At 37.9% G+C, this 17,245-nt stretch overlaps 1 protein-coding gene across 6 annotated transcripts; it reads left to right on the top strand.

The window, feature by feature from the left end:
- Nucleotides 1–1,059: 1,059 nt before the first annotated feature.
- LOC122566386 (bestrophin-4-like) lies at nucleotides 1,060–7,868 on the top strand. Of its 6 annotated transcripts, XM_043723561.1 has the most exons (14): nucleotides 1,062–1,384; nucleotides 1,499–1,639; nucleotides 1,716–1,797; nucleotides 2,840–2,979; nucleotides 3,902–4,046; nucleotides 4,175–4,451; nucleotides 4,672–4,806; nucleotides 4,874–5,040; nucleotides 5,504–5,661; nucleotides 5,801–6,031; nucleotides 6,099–6,179; nucleotides 6,288–6,439; nucleotides 6,530–6,664; nucleotides 6,950–7,868. In XM_043723561.1, exons 6-14 carry the CDS (start codon nucleotides 4,273–4,275, stop codon nucleotides 7,755–7,757), a joined length of 2,046 nt encoding a protein of 681 aa, XP_043579496.1. In that variant the 5' UTR covers nucleotides 1,062–1,384; nucleotides 1,499–1,639; nucleotides 1,716–1,797; nucleotides 2,840–2,979; nucleotides 3,902–4,046; nucleotides 4,175–4,272; the 3' UTR covers nucleotides 7,758–7,868. The 6 variants fall into 6 exon arrangements, with proteins under 6 accessions (XP_043579495.1, XP_043579496.1, XP_043579498.1 ...); XM_043723563.1 differs by lacking the exon at nucleotides 1,716–1,797; XM_043723562.1 differs by lacking the exon at nucleotides 2,840–2,979.
- The last annotated feature ends 9,377 nt before the right edge of the window (nucleotides 7,869–17,245 follow it).

Raw genomic sequence — 17,245 nt, 5'->3', positions numbered from 1 at the left:
TGTTCATATAATAATAATGGACGTTCTGATAAATGAATTCAATGACCAGAAATTTATTCAGTCGATTACTAACTAAAATTTTGTTAGAAGGAATGAAACACGATCGAACAGACTAATAAATTACAATCGTTGCAACGTAATAAACTGTAGAGGACAAAAGAGAAACATTGGTCTTTTCGACGTCGGTATTTCAGATAATGTCACATCTATCCTGTCTTTAGTCGATAGTGCTACCGACGAGATACAGACGAAGTAGAAACGAGATCGATCATAAGGATATCGGATAACTTGCCAAACGTGGAACAGGAAGAAAAAGAATTGCACGTTTATTCTGTACTTTGTCCGTCTTTCAATTCAATCGTTAAAATAGAGGCCGTCTATAATAGAATTTGAATATAATTCCTATATTTGTCATAACAAATGGCAGAAATCGCGAGAAAGACTGATTTTTTCGAGGTCGGTATTTCAGAACGCGATATACCAAGTCCCTCATAATGTCAGGTCAAATCAGATCGATCCTGTATTTAATCAATGGTTCCATATGCATAATGTCACAAATATCTATTCTGTATTTAATCAACGATACAGCAAATTATTAATTCATTAAAATAATTTAATAATTCAGTGGAAGGAATAATTTTATTCCACTTATGTATGTGTGATAGAGCTGCCAAAAGAACATCATTTCATAAAATTTCCTACTCGTGAAAACGTACTTCCTTTCCTTCCTTATACTCTTCATCCATATAAAGTATATATAAAGAATTCAATGCGTAAAGTGTCGATTAATTCATTTCAAACGTGATGACTTAAGTAAAAATAAAACCCATTGAAATAATTGTCAATATTTGATGAAACATTTTTATACAACTTAATTAAAGTATTGGGTCTTTCAAAACACCGAAGATTATATCGAATTATAATAAACTTTGTCAATGATAATTACGAATTCGCTTGATACTAAGAGCTTGACATTCGACCCTTTTAGATTTGGGTACCTGCCATCGGATCAGAATTGACCAGCTTCAATGTTAACATTCGCAATGACGATGCAGATTTTCTTAGCGAATCAGTTTAGCGCTAACTACTAGCCTTGGATGCATATCTGATCTAACAGTCGGACAAGTATTGTTTATATTAGAGGTGTCTTTTTAATCCATAGTCTTTTTTCTTCAAAGTAATAACATGATAGACTAAATCGTATTCTATAATATAAATATTAAATTGTATGTTATGTATGTTGGTGTAAAATTGTTTAAAATCATTAATTAAGCAAATAAATACTTTAAATGATTATTAAATACTCGTGTGCAGTTGGTAAATCGGTATAACACATGTACGGTGAACTCGTTCGTTGAGTGTATTCGTTCGATATGATTAAAAAGTGAGTTTACCTTTCTCATACGATAGGTGCAGAGATACAATTCAAAACTTGACTCCAGAAAGATTAAAGTGTGAAAAATAGATCTGTTATATTTTCTGTATGCGATTGTTACAGGCAACAGTTGGTTTAATACATTTTGTATAATAGCATAACAAGTATACAACATTGACACCGATAAGCGATTACTTGTTAAAGGGAGAGATTGAAAACTGATTTTCATGAGTTGCAAAATTTAATGGCCACATATCAGTGATGGTAAATTGAATTGAAGTTTCTGTAGTAGTTACCTTAATTAAAACGTGGAATTTATTTCGTTTGACGTGTTCACAAGTAACGTGTAACAAATTTCGATTTACCAATTGGCAAGACGCTTTCGATTGGACGCTTTTTTACGTACATTGGACCCGTGCGAGGTAAGATATATTTAATGTTAATGTACTTTATGCGTAAAGTGGCAGACAATGGTAAAAGTGCAATGGTAATTTTTAATATTTTAACATTGCACTTTAAATATTGCACATTAGCAGGTATTATAATATACTATGTCTTTAATTATCGCAATTATATAAAATTGTTTATCAGCCATAAAAATGTTCTTACAACGAATAACGCTATTCCATATTTTTATAACGATACAACAGATAAATTTGTATATTAATACTTATTTACAAGATTAAATAATACAGTTAGTTCCAAGAGTTATGTCGATTAACATATTCACAATTTTCCATAAATTTTCTTCAACTACTTTCTGGTACTTATTTCATCCGACACTGCGCTCTCTTGTATATTTTCGTCATATGCTTATTTTCGAGTTCTATCTTCGTAAAGTTCATTGATTAGATTTCTTCACAGTATCTTAAATTTTTATTAAATTTACAGAGAATAAACCGCTTCGAATTAGTTTTATTATTTAGATTTGGATTAATTTTAATCTACTTCGATTAAAGATTAATTTCAATCTATATCTATTATTTAATCTATTATGTTAAAATTTTAACGGAAGCGTATGGCAGTTCGACTAATGTCGCATGCTTCTTTCGAACATAGATATTTTTAGACCGCTCCCTCGAGGTGCAACGAGCGACCGTCAGACAATCTGTTAGACACAATGCTGACGCTTCGCGCACGTGTCAAACTGCACAAAACTTGCAGACGAAATGAAATGTTTTCGTTATCATATCGATGACTGACTCACCACTGAAATAATTCTGTTAAACAAACGGTATTCATAAATCACACGCGCGAATAGTTGCTCTGATTGTTTTCCTTTTTCTGCTTTTTATTAAATAATCACTAGAAAACTACATCATTTTTTTAATTTAACAGTGAACTTAATTAACAGATAATTATATAAAAATTAATTTTTACGTATCATTTAGTATGGTCATAATGTAGATCTATTCTAAGTATAAACTAAGATTTATATATGTTGTTTGTAAATGTTTTTCAAAGGAAACGGGGAAAGCGTTTAAAGCGGGGAATAGAAATCAGGAGGATTTTATTTCAGCAGATGACATAAGACGAATTCGAGCAACTAAGAGAACAAAAATTTTGAGTATAAAATATCTACAATGCAATCATTCTGATATTTAGTAAGTGAAACAAATCTCTGTCTAGGTCCTGCGTCTTTTAGTTGTGTTTAAAAAAATATGAACTTAAATCAACATCTAATTGTAGAATAAAATAAAATATCAAAATAGACCGCAAAACTGAAATAAAATAGCTGAATGATTCTACTGTCGCTTAATATTGGAGTAATTTTGATATTGAATGAAACGTCTAATAAAATAAAGACATCGTTATAGTAAACTGCCATGTTTATTTAAAGAAAATCCATTGCTCTCGCTTTCTTACTACTACTCTCATTCATTAATTTTATCCATTTACAAAATCTACGCCCGAGATACTATGCAAACTTGGTGGCAATTTACAAAGTTAATCCAAGAACAACTTCTGTTAACAATTTGTCAGTAAATAATACCTAATCTAAGAGTACAATTGCGGTATACCGAGAAGGCTTGTATAAATTGTATATTTACTCAGATGGCGGTTATACCGATGACCTAAGTTATATTTAACGGCATCGCTGCATACTGGCGCAAATGCCAAAACTACTCAGCATTATTTACAGTGCATAAAGTAAACCGTTTAGACACCTCTCAACGTTTGTACAGTTTCTTCCACTTTTTTCTATCAACGTCTTTATGCGATATCCAGTTTGCATTAAAATCAAACAGCATTATTAAAGTTATAGATTTTGCGAAATAAATTAAATATTTTTAATTCTTATTTAAACTTGCATTTAATAAAATGTTCTGTTTAGTGGAAGTTCCATTAGAATTAATAATCGAATATTAATTTCTTGAATCGAAAAAAATTATTAAGCTTGCCAATTTAGTCAAGCAAATATTTAAAGCTTGTAGTTCGTATTTTCACAAAATATAATGAAATATTCTGTTAAGCGGAATTTATTCTATTTACACATTAATCTACATGTTTCATATCTATTCGCAGTGATCTAGGATGGATTTCATATCAATAATTCTTCTACCAAAAGAAGATTGTAAAGAGATTATCAATTGAGAAATTATTATAAAAGTATTATTATAAACGAGGAGAATGTTTTACTCCATTATACATTTGTTCCATAACGCCTGAGGTAAGAATAATAATTCAACAAATTTCACCGAATTCTACTCGTATTCATTAACTATGTTAAACATGGTTATTGAACGTATGGCTAATTATCATATGGTTACGATAATTATTGGTAATTTCTATTGATAGATTGATGAAAGTGAAGTAACAATGAAAAGAAAGAAATTACTATTGCTACGACAAGCTTACTTTTGTTACGAAACTGGTAAATAGCAAATGAAAGAAGGATGACAGTCTCGTACCAGTATCAAGTGGCAAACTCTACCAGAGGTGGATTCACCAGGCTTCTTTTTATGTGGAGAGGATCACTGTATAAGCTCATCTATAGAGAATTACTCTTATTCCTGATACTCTTTGCAGCAATCTCCACTGTTTACCGTCATATACTCAGTATCAAACTGAAAAGGTTCGCAATTCAATTCTTAATATGATTTCCATTAAATAGCGATCGGATGTAACGCTCTATAATTTTTATATATAACTAATATTTATAATAGTTAAATTTTTATATTTAAGGGAGAAATTACACGTGTATATATGTGTAATAATAGGGTATATACACACATATATAATAAATAAATAATTGATGCAACCATTAATTATTAAATATATCGTTTCATTTCTAGAGAATTCGAAAAGATTGTCATTTATTGCGATAATTTTATTAATTTAATTCCATTAAGTTTCGTTCTTGGATTCTACGTGTCTTACGTTGCTCAAAGATGGTGGCAACAATATCAAGCGATACCTTGGCCTGATAAGTAAGTCTGAAGAATAAATATTCAATGGAACAATAAAACGTTTAATATTGATAATTGTTATTAATAGGGTAATGCATTTAATTGCTTTGTACGTTACTGGAAACGATGAATACGCTCGTACGCTCCGAAGAGCTCTGATGCGCTACTTGAATCTTTCCCTGATACTTGTTTTACGTTCGATCAGTTCGGCGGTGAAAAAACGATTCCCAACGCTCGATCACGTCGTTGATTCTGGTAAAGTTTTCTTTTAACGTGAACATACTAATTTTAACCCGTAGTATGCATTCCCACGAAAGCGTATTGTATACGTTACTCACTCCGAAGAAAGACTAACAAGGCACAAACCATGATGAAATGGAATTACGAAAACTGATAACAGAAAATCTTTACGAACGGGAGTAAAAGTCATAATCATTGAATTTGGATTAAAAACTTATTCTAACAAAGGTGAATCCGTTTTTCAGTTGATTACTTGTATATATACATACGTGTGCATTTTTTTGAAATTATTCAAAAATTATTTCCATAATAGAAGGTTATAATATTACACGATGTTTGGAAATAATATATTTCTTGTTAATACATAGGAGTCCAGTAAATTATAGCAGTTCTTTCAAATAAAATTAGCTTTTAGTATCAATGATGATATTAATATAATGGATATTACACGAATGATACAATAAACATCTGATTGCAGGTTTTATGACAGCGTTTGAATTGGATTTATTTTTGGCAGTACCAAGCTTAGAATTCAACACTTATTGGATCCCTTGCACATGGTTTATCAACCTTCTAAAAGAAGCGCGTCATAATCACAGAATTCCCGATCCTCAGGGATTAAAATTAATTATGGAGGTATGATATCATGTCGCAGCATCAAGTTGCGATTGCAAAAGGAATTTACAATTTACTTGATACAACTCGTATCAACGAATCAAATATTTCGAAAAATCTAGTTTGTTACCATGCTATTAAAAGATAATAATCGTTACAGGAATTCAGCGAATTTCGTACAAAATGTGGCCTTTTATGGAGCTATGATTGGATATCAATTCCGTTAGTTTACACACAAGTAGTGACATTAGCGACGTACAGTTTCTTTGCCGTGGCCTTAATAGCTCGTCAGTACATCGATGGTAAAGAGAAACAATTCCAGCTGCAGATTGACATTTACATACCTGTTTTTACTCTGCTACAATTTTTCTTTTTCATGGGCTTGTTAAAGGTACTTACATCTTTTCCTATAACGAGAAAGATAACAAATTGTCAAAACAATAATTATACTTCGATAGGTAGCGGAACAATTAATTAATCCTTTTGGCGATGACGACGAAGATTTCGAATTGAATTGGATAATTGATCGCCATACAAAAGTAATTAAACTTCTTTATATATCGATGTCTAAGAGTTATTTTACAAATATCTTCTGAAATATTTTCGAATCGTACAGTTTTAGTTTTCCCATTTATTTTATATATCAGGTATCATACCTTGGAGTAGATACCCTTATGAATCGTTGTCCACCATTGGTCAAAGATATTTACTATGACGCTGAAAATCTAATTTTACCATACACTGAAGCAGCGGCTGCTTACAAAAAGAAAACTTATCGCGGTAGTGTGGCACACATGACGTTAGTATCCTTAAAAGGTTTTAATTAATGTATGCAAATTATTATGAGAGGAGGTACTTTCAAAATCGATGTTCATCTTTTGACGTTTAGAGTTCCCGAGGAAAAGCAAACCATGTTTCTACCAGATGTTATAGAAGAGGACGAAGAGGACGTAAAACCGTCACACCACACATCAACGATGAGTTTAGCTACTCATCCTAATGACAGCCCACCGTGTGAAAGGCGGTAAGATTATAATGTATAATGTATACGCGTAATTTCTTTACTTATTCTCCATATTCTTTTTAAATATTATTCAAGCAGTTGTTTTTATTAAATAATTTAAGAATTCTTAATTAAAACTAAAATTCAATGAAGTTATATGCATACCAAGTTCAACATGTATAACAAAGGAATCTTAAAAACCAAACTTTAGGAACGAATAATTAATACAACAATTTGTGTTGCGAAATCATGTGAAAATGTAGTTAATGAAATGAAGTTTTTTTAAGTTAAACTCGTTTGTTTCAGCCAGATCAGCCCGCGCCCTGAAACACCTACGAAAATTGATCAAACTTGTCCTGAGACAATTTTACAGTTTGATATTCAGGAACCATCGGTCCACACCGACCAAATAGAACAAAGAGCGAAAAATATAGCAGACACTATAAAGAAATTTTCATCTTTAGGAAAGTATTCGTTGCCACGAATTGATTCAAGTCGAAAGCCATTTTTCACGCTAACAAAAAGCCCTAAGTTGGTTATACAACCTTGGCCGAGTGCGTCCAATTTATCAATACCCTCGAGACAAATCATAGACACACCTTCCGTTTACATGGATAATCTAAATCCATGGAGAGACTATAGTCCAAAAGTTGCACTACCACACTCTTTTGATGTTGGTAGTTCGGAACATTCCCCGGAAGAGGAAGGGCAATACGACTTCGAAAGTGTATATCCATCAGACGATACTGCTATAAACCCAAGTGACAGTCCTCATTCAGATACATGCCAATTACAGTGCCAACATTACGGTACTTCTTATTTAACGCTGCCAGAAACACCTTTGTCAATCCCGTCGAAAGCAACGATGCCGAAAAACAAAAGCCCCAAGTTTCTTATAAGAAGACATAAATCAATGGGGACAGGTAGAAAAAAAGGTATTCAATGGAAACAGATCGTGAAAACTACTAAGAAACATACACCAGATGATATGCCGAAAACCGAACGAAGCTTATCTCGTTCGAGGAGCTCGCTAAATTTAAAATTAAAAGAAACATCACCGAATACAAACAAAGACGATATATCTGATACAGACGCATCGGGCGAAGAAGGATGAGTCTAAAGATTGTAATTACACATCTATGTGATAATTATTAAGAAATATAAAATAATGCATTGTATAAAAGTATTTATCAGTATAAAATGGCGTGTTGTATTCTCCATTTGATGCACCGTACATCAGTCTATTTACCCTATATCAACACTAGTCCTAGTCAGTTACGATGCAATTGCAGTTTTACATATTGTGACTGAAATATTCAAATCAACGTATCTCCGCAGCTATTCGAGATATATAGACATTTCAATACACTCTATGCTCCTTAGTTGGTGCCGCAAACATGTCATACCAGTTAGTTTACCCTATATCAACAATAGCCGCCGTCAAATCCTAAGTAATTGCAGTTTTGCAAACGAGTTATACACCCCTTTTGATAACGCATACAGCGCACAATAATCGGTTTACCCTTTATGTATCCTAGTCCTTGCCAATCGCTATACAACAGCAGTTCACTATATTGGTGTTGAATTATTGAAATCAACGAATCTCCGCTGCAATTTGAGATATGTAAACACTTCCATGCGCGCCGCACTCACATTCTTGTGGCGCATACAGCGCACATCAAGCGGTTTAATCTATATCAACACTGAGCCTTGTCAAATCCTATGAACTTGCAGTTTTGCATATTGAAGCTGAAATATTTAATTAAACGTATCTCCGCTGCTGTTAAAGATATGCAGGCATTTCGCTGCGTGTTATACACCTCATTTATTGCCGCATTCAGCGAATATCCATAGGATTATTGAATTCCAACACTGATCCCCATTAAATCGTACATAATTGCAGTTTTGCATATTCAGGCTGAAATATTTAAATTAATGTATCTTCGTTGTTATTTGAGATATGTCGATAATTTGATATTTTTATACTCCTCATTTCCTGTCGCATACAGAGCACACCGGTCGATTTACTCAGTATAAACACTAGTGCCCGTAAAATCCTACATTATTGCAGTTTTGCATATTGAAGCTGAAATATTCGATTCAATGTATCCCCGCTGCAATTTGCGATATGTAAATACTTTTCTGGGCGTTGTACTCCCCTTCTGGTCCCGCATACATTGCACATGTATCGGTTTACCCTATATTAACACTAGACCTCGTCAGTTGCTATTCAGCAGCAGTTGTGCTAATTTGCGTTAAAATGCTCAAATCGAAACATCTCTGCTGCTATTTGAAATATGTATTGTAGACAATTCAATGCGCATTATGTACCCCTTATTGTGCTGCATGCACCGCTCATCAGTCGGTTTGCTCTATATCAACACTACTGCTTGTCAGTTGCGGTGCAATTGCAATTGTAGCGGCACATGAGACAACGGAAGATTTGAAACGGAAGAGACTCATTCTGCCTTGGAATATTAACGGTTTTTTTGTTTACAAGGTCTATAGGCAAACGAACTGCGAAAAAGATATTACTGCCGTTACTGGTAATCTTCAACCGGAGTTACACAAGAACTTCAACTTTGAACCTTTTGTATCGGATATCGATATAGATGTGGGAGAGTATAGTGCTAGTAGATTTGGTAACGGTATGATTTTCTCACTTAACCACCGATCGATAATATTTGTTACGTTCGGAGACTCTTTGCGTAGCCCGGAATCCATCCCTCGGTCGAGGCGGCCACTTGCTACGTCAATATAATTAGTTGGACCGTAATAATCATAAGGAACTGTCGTAAAACTAAGCATTTTGATTTGACCGTCAAGGCCGTTAAGTGGTGCAAGACACCTTCGAGTCAAGAGGTTCCTTATGCTTATTCCTCCATCAGGTGAAACGTGGGGAAACGTTGGTTTTCCCATCTTTCCTGGGATTTCCATCTCCAAGCGACCAGTGGTGGGGCGACCAACATCCAGTAAGAGATTTCCTCTGCGACAGCATCGTCACCGAACTTCACTGGTTTAACGACTACAGATCAGTCAATGTCTCTACACTGGGTTCACTTCTTTAATTCAGTCAACATCTCTTCATTCTCTATATCTACTTGTGATCACTCATCTAATTAACATATATATATCGGGTTCACGTTTTGATTGAGGTTAGGTTTAGGGGCGTGAAACGAATCTTCGTTGTGATTAGACATTGTTGTTATGCAATAGAAAAGATATTGACTAGTGCAAATATGATTATTACAGATATCTACAAGTAACAAGTCTATCTATGTACTTGTACTTACACTGAATTTTAATATAACTGACTATTATGATTTCATCACTCGTTTCTTTATAAAACCAACCAATACGTTTAATACCACCTCACAGTCTTCCATATTGGGACTGAAATATTCAAATCAACGTATCTCAGCTACTATATGAGATACGTAGACAATTCTGTACGCATTATATTTCTCGGTTGGTGCCGCATACATGGCACACCAGTCGCTTTACTCTATATCTACACTGGTCCACGTCAAATCCTACGATATTGCAGTTCTGAAAATTGAGGCTGATATATTCAAATCAACGTGTCTCTGCTGATATTTAAGATATATAGACACTTCAATATGCGTTACGTGCCTCATTCCACTGGCGTCCCCCGGCCAGGACCTGCGTGTCATCGGCATAATACACCATGTTTATGTCCGGGGGTGATGGGTAGCAAAGTACCACTTCATAGCCGATGATCCACAGAATTTGTCATTTGAAACGGAACACCGCGCTCGATGGGTTGCCGCCTCTCTCCATCCTTGCCGGTGTGCTCGACCCGCCTGTCGCTCAGGTAGGCCCGGATGAAACGAATAAGGTAGGGAGGTACTTCAAAGAATTCGTGGGCCTCCACTATTCAATGCCAGGGTATGGTGTTGAACGCGTTGACTATATCCAGCCCAATCCCATCCCGGGAAATCACTGTCCCCAACGCGGCTCGCACACGATTTACCGCGTCCACCGTCGAGCGGCCCCTCCAGTCTGCCCATACTGTCTTTCATGCCAATCAGAAATCCGCTCCGACATTGTTACGTCGCGTGGGATATCTGCACGCCATCCCTCGATACCTGGCCAACGGCCAACCTACAGTCTTCCCGATTCTCAATAGACCCACGGACCCACCATAAAACGTTAACATTTAGCTTCATTGTTTCCACACATGTTTGCCAGTCAAGTTGCATGTCTGGAGAATTTCTAATTCTATAAGCATTTTCAGTTTATGGCTGGGTCTCGGAAAAGTCCTTGAGTTTATTAGGCGCTCTTAAAAATCACGGAGAAAGCGGACAGTCACCAGATGGGAAAAGCTAACACATGTCCATCGAAAAAGGCTGTTTTTCGTCAGCAGCAAAGTCCACCCCCGCTCTACGTTGGTGGGAGACTTCTGCATATCCTGTTCATTAGAGTGGGTCATCACCAATCGGCATCGCGGATCGTTACCCTCACTTCCTGGACGAAAAGTGTGAACAACGAATTCGCGTTCTTCGGTCAAAGAGCACACCCACACCAAGCTTTCCTCTGAGACACCTTAAGGGCAGTTCAGCACTCTCGTTCAACTCTCGAACAAGTGTTCAAGCAGTCATCACCAAGTTCAGCACTCTCGACCAAATCATCAACACGTCACTCTCGATCAACTCTCGAGCAAGTTTTTAAGCAGTCATCACCAAGTTCAGCACTCTCGACCAAGTCATCAACACGTCACTCTCGATCAACTCTCGAGCAAGTTTTTAAGCAGTCATCACCAAGTTCAGCACTCTCGACCAAGTCATCAACACGTCACTCTCGATCAACTCTCGAGCAAGTGGTCAAGCAGTCATCATCACGTCACTCTCGATCAAGTCGTCACTCTCTCGTGATCAAGTCTTCATCAAGTCGTCAATAAGTGTTCGGACGAATACAGTCAGTCAACGCAACGATACTAAAATTATCTCAGGTCGTACTCACTCGTCGTTGTTCGTACACACATTCATCAGTGTATAACACCGAAGTTGCTGGATCGATTAAATATATAGTAACCTGTTAATCGCAGCGTTATTTTAATTAACCACCCTTATTATCCCACAAGAAATAAGGGATCGTACGATTCGTGGCGTCGATTAGTCAATTGTAACGGGAATTTACGACTCTCGTTGGCGCGCTTCTTCGAGATCGCGTGTCCCCGTGAACGTGCGAAAGTTCAGACATGTCTGTCACCAGACGAGGGGCAGTTACTCTTTCGAAGAGTTTGCCCACTTCGTTCAATAGGCACACCGGCCGATACGCATATGGCGAGGCCATCGGTCGGCCATCTTTTCGAATCGGGAGTAACCTCGCCATCCGCTATACCCCGGAGTAGGCTCCCCCCGTCAAACACCGTGTGAATATGTGTCGGAATCTAGAAACCGTGACCCTCATTGTCTCGGCCTAGGTCCCCGTCCGGATCCGGTGCCATGTCGCGGAAGGCTATCCTTTTCGCTGCCTCCAGCAGCTCACCTTCCGCAAACCTCCATATCCTCCGGCCACTCCACCATCCAAACGGAGGATGGCCGTGGTTGTCCCGCGTTGTCATCTTGCGTAGAGAACAATGTGCCAATAACCTCAGCAAGTAACATCGGATTCATGTCTGCTGCCAGTGGGGGGAGAGGGGCCTTGGGTGCAACTTCCTCATCACTATCCTGTATGGCTGCCCCCACGGATCGGGTTTAACCGACTGGACGAGGTCCATCCAGCACCGGGCTTTCGCGATCTTGTTCTCCCGCTGTAATATGCGTGGCGTCTCTCAGTACGCTTTGTAGCAGCGGGATATCTCTTCCTCGCCATGCAGTCGTCGACGGTGGGCCTTCTGAAACCACCTGCGTGCCTGAACTCGCCGCGCCGTCAGCTCCGCGATCTCAGGGGTTCGTCAATACGCGGCCCCATTCTGTTTAAAGCCGGATACGGAACGTGGCATCGACGCATCGCATGCCGCGTCCATGTCTCGACGTAAGCTCACTGGAGTGGAGCAACGCGCGGTCTCTTTCTTTGATCCATCATCTTGGTGGAGGACGATAACGTTCCACTCCTCTGGTATCGCGATCCTCTACTGCGAGCGTTGTCTCAGGCCCCACCTTCATAAATATATGGAGACCAGTCGAAATGCGTTGGGGATGCTCCATGTAATATTGACAACAGAGCACCCCCTCCTCGCCATGCATGTGCTAGTCGAGTCTCTGTTAACCAACCCGAGGCCCGCAACCCAATCCCGGTCACGTGCGTCTGTCCTGGGGTTCCCTCACTGCGAGTGGACATTGGAGATTCCCAGGGCGAGCACCTGGCGGGGAAAGTATCGTCTCACGCAATCGCCAACCCCGTCCAGGAACTCCCCAAACGCGGCCAAGCCGCTATTGTGAGAGACATATATGCCCATCACCACCATCACCGCCCATTCGATTGAGACATATCCCTTGCCACGCTCAAGTGGGACATCGGAGACGGACACATCCGGCGTTGACGTCCACGTTATGTTGACCACGCTATCCAGATCTCCGACTCAGTCCTGGACGTCCAATACACGGTATGGCTCGACCACCACCTCCAAGGCGACCACGCTCTCCATTATCGTTTGGAAGATGAGGTCTTGTGCACGCCTCGATCGCCCCAAATTAGTCTTGAGGGCATGCATGAATTTATTTCGCCAAATCCATAGTCTCTTCCAAGTAATCTACCACGTTCGTGGTCCTCCTTTCGGCTCGCGGTAGGTCCGCTGCACTCTCGCTTCGCTTCCCCTCAGCAACAGACTCCCGAATTTGTATCCTCCTTTTAACTTTCGGAGGAACGCACGCCACCCCTCCCAACTGGTGGGTGGCAAGTGCACCGAGCGACTCGCAAAGCGGGCACTTGGTCACGGAGGCAGGGCAGTCCCTAGCACGATAACCGGAACCATCGCACCTACAAGATGCACTCCTGAGGAGCACACAATACCCTTCTGGAAAGTTCTTTTCGAAGGGCCGCATTCTCCTCCTCCAGCACCGCCAATCTCGTGTCTGCCAATCTTGCAGCTCCAGTGCTGCAGGCGGCCCCCTTCTCTTAGTTAACTGGCCAGTTCGGCGCCGATATCCGCTGCCAAGATGATCCTCATAAGAAATAAGGACCAGCTCTTCAGGTACGTTTGGAGAAGTGCGTGTAATTCGCCTTTTCCTCCTTCTGAATGACACCGATGAAAGCGATGCCACTGTCACGTAATAAATAACAAGGTATTATAAAAAAAAGGCGAATGAGCAATAGCCCGTTCGTATACTTTATTAATAGAACAATGTTACACTTCAATAGCGAAACACAGACTGACTTACTGACTAAAGGACTGGAATCTTTACCTCCTCACTATCATTCGCATATCCCACGGGTGGGAATCCGGCTACCGTCTGTTCTCATCGCTATCGCATGACCAGGTGTTATCTACATATCCTGAGGTCGGCAGATTCCTAGTTTCTAGGCGACGTTACACTCTTCCCTTCGTAGAGTGAACTTAGTCCTCTAAGTTTTTGCGTTTCTTCAGAATCGATGGATGAAATTTGGCCTTGGGCGGTGTTGATAATTCAAAATTTACTCTTGATTCTCTTTCTGTTCCCTGTGGTGCAGGTAATTTCGGTGTGTAAATATTTATAGGGGCGGAAGGTGTTGCAATACTAACGTTAGGTGTGTTACTAACAGTATTTTTCTTAATTTTACAGCAAAATATGTGAATACATAATTTTGACAGTCCTATCTTATTAAGCAGATACAAGCATATGAGTCCAATGGATATATATCCTATTATTTGCAACGTAGTGAGACCCCAAGTTTTAATTTGTGTCATTCTGTACGAAAAAGTTAATTGATTGGCTCTATTTTCTATTTGATTCAAGGTATCAGTATAACCGTTTAGGTTGCTCATTACTTTAGGAGTCTTTTCTAAGGTATCAAGTATTGAGGATAAATCTACGTTATTAGTTATATTTATAATTTTGATCTTAATATCATAAGAAATGCTCTTGGGATTGCCACTGATTCTCATATGGTTGTCTCCATACAATGTGTCTACAGTTACTCTAGTTTTCAACAGAGAGGGTTGCTTCATTTCGATAATTTGATGTCCTTCTTTGGAGAATATATTGAGTTCTATCGGTTTTTTTGGTATAGCTACGTAGTGATTTTCGTTTTTGAGTGGTATAAAAGTTATTTCTACGATCTTATAGACTGTGAATTTACAAAATCTCATGGTATTGTCTACACTAATTATTTCGGATGCGCAATCGTGTTTTGAACGTCTATCATGTATGGGTTGAGTTTGTTTGCAAATATACAATTCGTGTTTGATTCGACATTGCTTGTTCAAATACATCTGGTCTACATTCATATAAGTTAATCCTGAGGTGAAAAATATCGGACGTTCGACTAATGGGGCGAGAAATACTCCATTTCTTTGAATCGGTATGGGGTATACATGTTCTATTTCCCATTCTGAGTCAATTATTGTTGGAATTGAAATTTTAAAGAAGATCTTTTCACTTTGGACAAACAGTGTGAGTGTAGAGACGTCTAAAATGTTTTGGAAATTATTTTCTTCTGGTGAAAATCCTTCATTTATGATGTGCTTCCCTAAAGCGTTAGCGTATTATTCTAAGAAAGTGTGATGATCTATGATCTGGGGGCTAATAATTCCTTGTTTTCCTAGTAAAATTAAATTGAATATTTCATCGAGTTGAAAGTGTAGATCTGACAAAGCGCTTTCTATAGAAATAGTCTTGACCGTTAAAAGTCCTAGCTTGTTTACTTGATCTACTTTATTTTGTGTGTCCGCGTTTACTTTTTCTAATTGTTTTAGGCTGTCGGTGTTTATGATTTTCCTAATTAGAGCGGTTTGGTTAGCTACAATGGTTTTTAATTCGTTTCCTTCGCTAAATAGTTTGTCGATATCCTGGTTTAACAATTGTAAATTGTCAGAATCTAAGGTTCCAAAAAGTATTTTGCTGATTGAACCTATAGCGTCTATCAATCATCTCTTAACTCTAGAATGAGTTAATAATCTTAAATGTGTTCCTAGCGTTTTGATGTTATTAAACTTGTTAATTAAGGAAAGTATCTCTGATTTTACTTGACACGGGGTGGTATCTATTCCTATATATACGTTAACTTTTTCATTATACAAATAGGCTCTAGATATTTTCTCGTGGAAAATCGCGTTATTTTCGATCGGTATTAATTCCAATTCGAGCACGTTGTGCATGAGACGAGCGTCCTGGAAAGTATGGTTTAATTCTGTTACCATGTATCTTCTTAATTTGCTTATTGATTAAAATTTCGTAATAAGGGGTCATAGCTTTTTCGATGTGGTAAGGACCGAACCATTCATCGTCCAATTTATCTGCTTTGTGATCATTATGTACAAGAACTGCGTCTCCTTCTTTAAATACCGTTTGTGTTTTAATGATTTTTCTTTGTTGATCTTGCATGTAGCGTTTTCTACTTTGTTCAAGTGTTTGTCTAGCTAGTGTTTTGTATTTGTTCAATTGTTCTTGCTATAGTGCAAACATTTCTTCATACGTGTAGTTGGAGGTTCTGGATATTGAGGATGGGAGGTTAGCTTTTCGTCCAAAGGTTAATTCAAAAGGTGAAAAACCGGTTGCATCGTGTATGGCTGTGTTATATCCTAGCATATGAAGTTTAATACTTCGTCCCATTCTTTGTCTGAGTCGTTCAGACTTGTTGGTATCATGTCTTTTACCGTTACGTGTGTTCTTTCTAGGGATCCGTTAGATTGTGGGTGAAAGCTGGTTGTTTTTATATGTTTTATTTTAAAGACTTCTTCGAACTTCGTCATGAGTTCGCTAATAAAGTTCTGTCCTTGGTCCGTTAGTATAGTTTTAAGTGCTGAGAAGATGTAAATGTAATGATTTAGTAAGGCACCTATTATGGATTCGGTTCTTTGTGTCTTGAGAGGTGTTAGTATCAGATATTTGGTCAAATCATCATGAATAGAGAGTATATAGTGGTTTCCTCGTTTAGTTTTCGGCATGGGACCAATTATGTCCATTGCTACTTTTTCGTTTGGTTCAGTGGGGGTTTGAGGTATTACGGGAATTTCTTTCGCGCGGATTCTTGACATGCTACACAATTTTTTATAAATTCTTCTACTTTTGAGAACAAATGTGGGATTTTAAATCGTTCTTTGATCTTTGCGTAAGTTTTCTGTATACCTAAGTGTCCTGAAATATCGTTATGGTTTTCTTTTATAATCGCGTCAATTTGTTCGTCTGTTAAAATTTGAATCGGGTCGTATGCAAAAGTTATTTCTTCTATTTTGTCGTTAACATACATCAAAAATGTTTTTATTCGCGCCTTTTCGATTTCATCGAAGTTTTTGTCTCCTATGCCTAATTTTTTATGTTTTGTAGCTGATTCTACGATCTTCTTTAACCATTTCTCTTTGTCATACGGTCCTAAAGTTTCTTTTGTTATTTGGAAGAAGGATTTTTCGTTGGGGACTATCTTTAGTAGTTTAGGAAGTGTGTCGGTGTCTTGTTCCCATCTGTTATACTCGTCAAGGAGATTGTCTTCAGTCGTCAA

This window comes from Bombus pyrosoma, linkage group LG3 (genome assembly GCF_014825855.1).
Source record: "Bombus pyrosoma isolate SC7728 linkage group LG3, ASM1482585v1, whole genome shotgun sequence".
Taxonomy (NCBI): Eukaryota; Metazoa; Arthropoda; class Insecta; order Hymenoptera; family Apidae; genus Bombus; species Bombus pyrosoma.
This window is presented reverse-complemented; position numbering and strand designations above follow the sequence as displayed.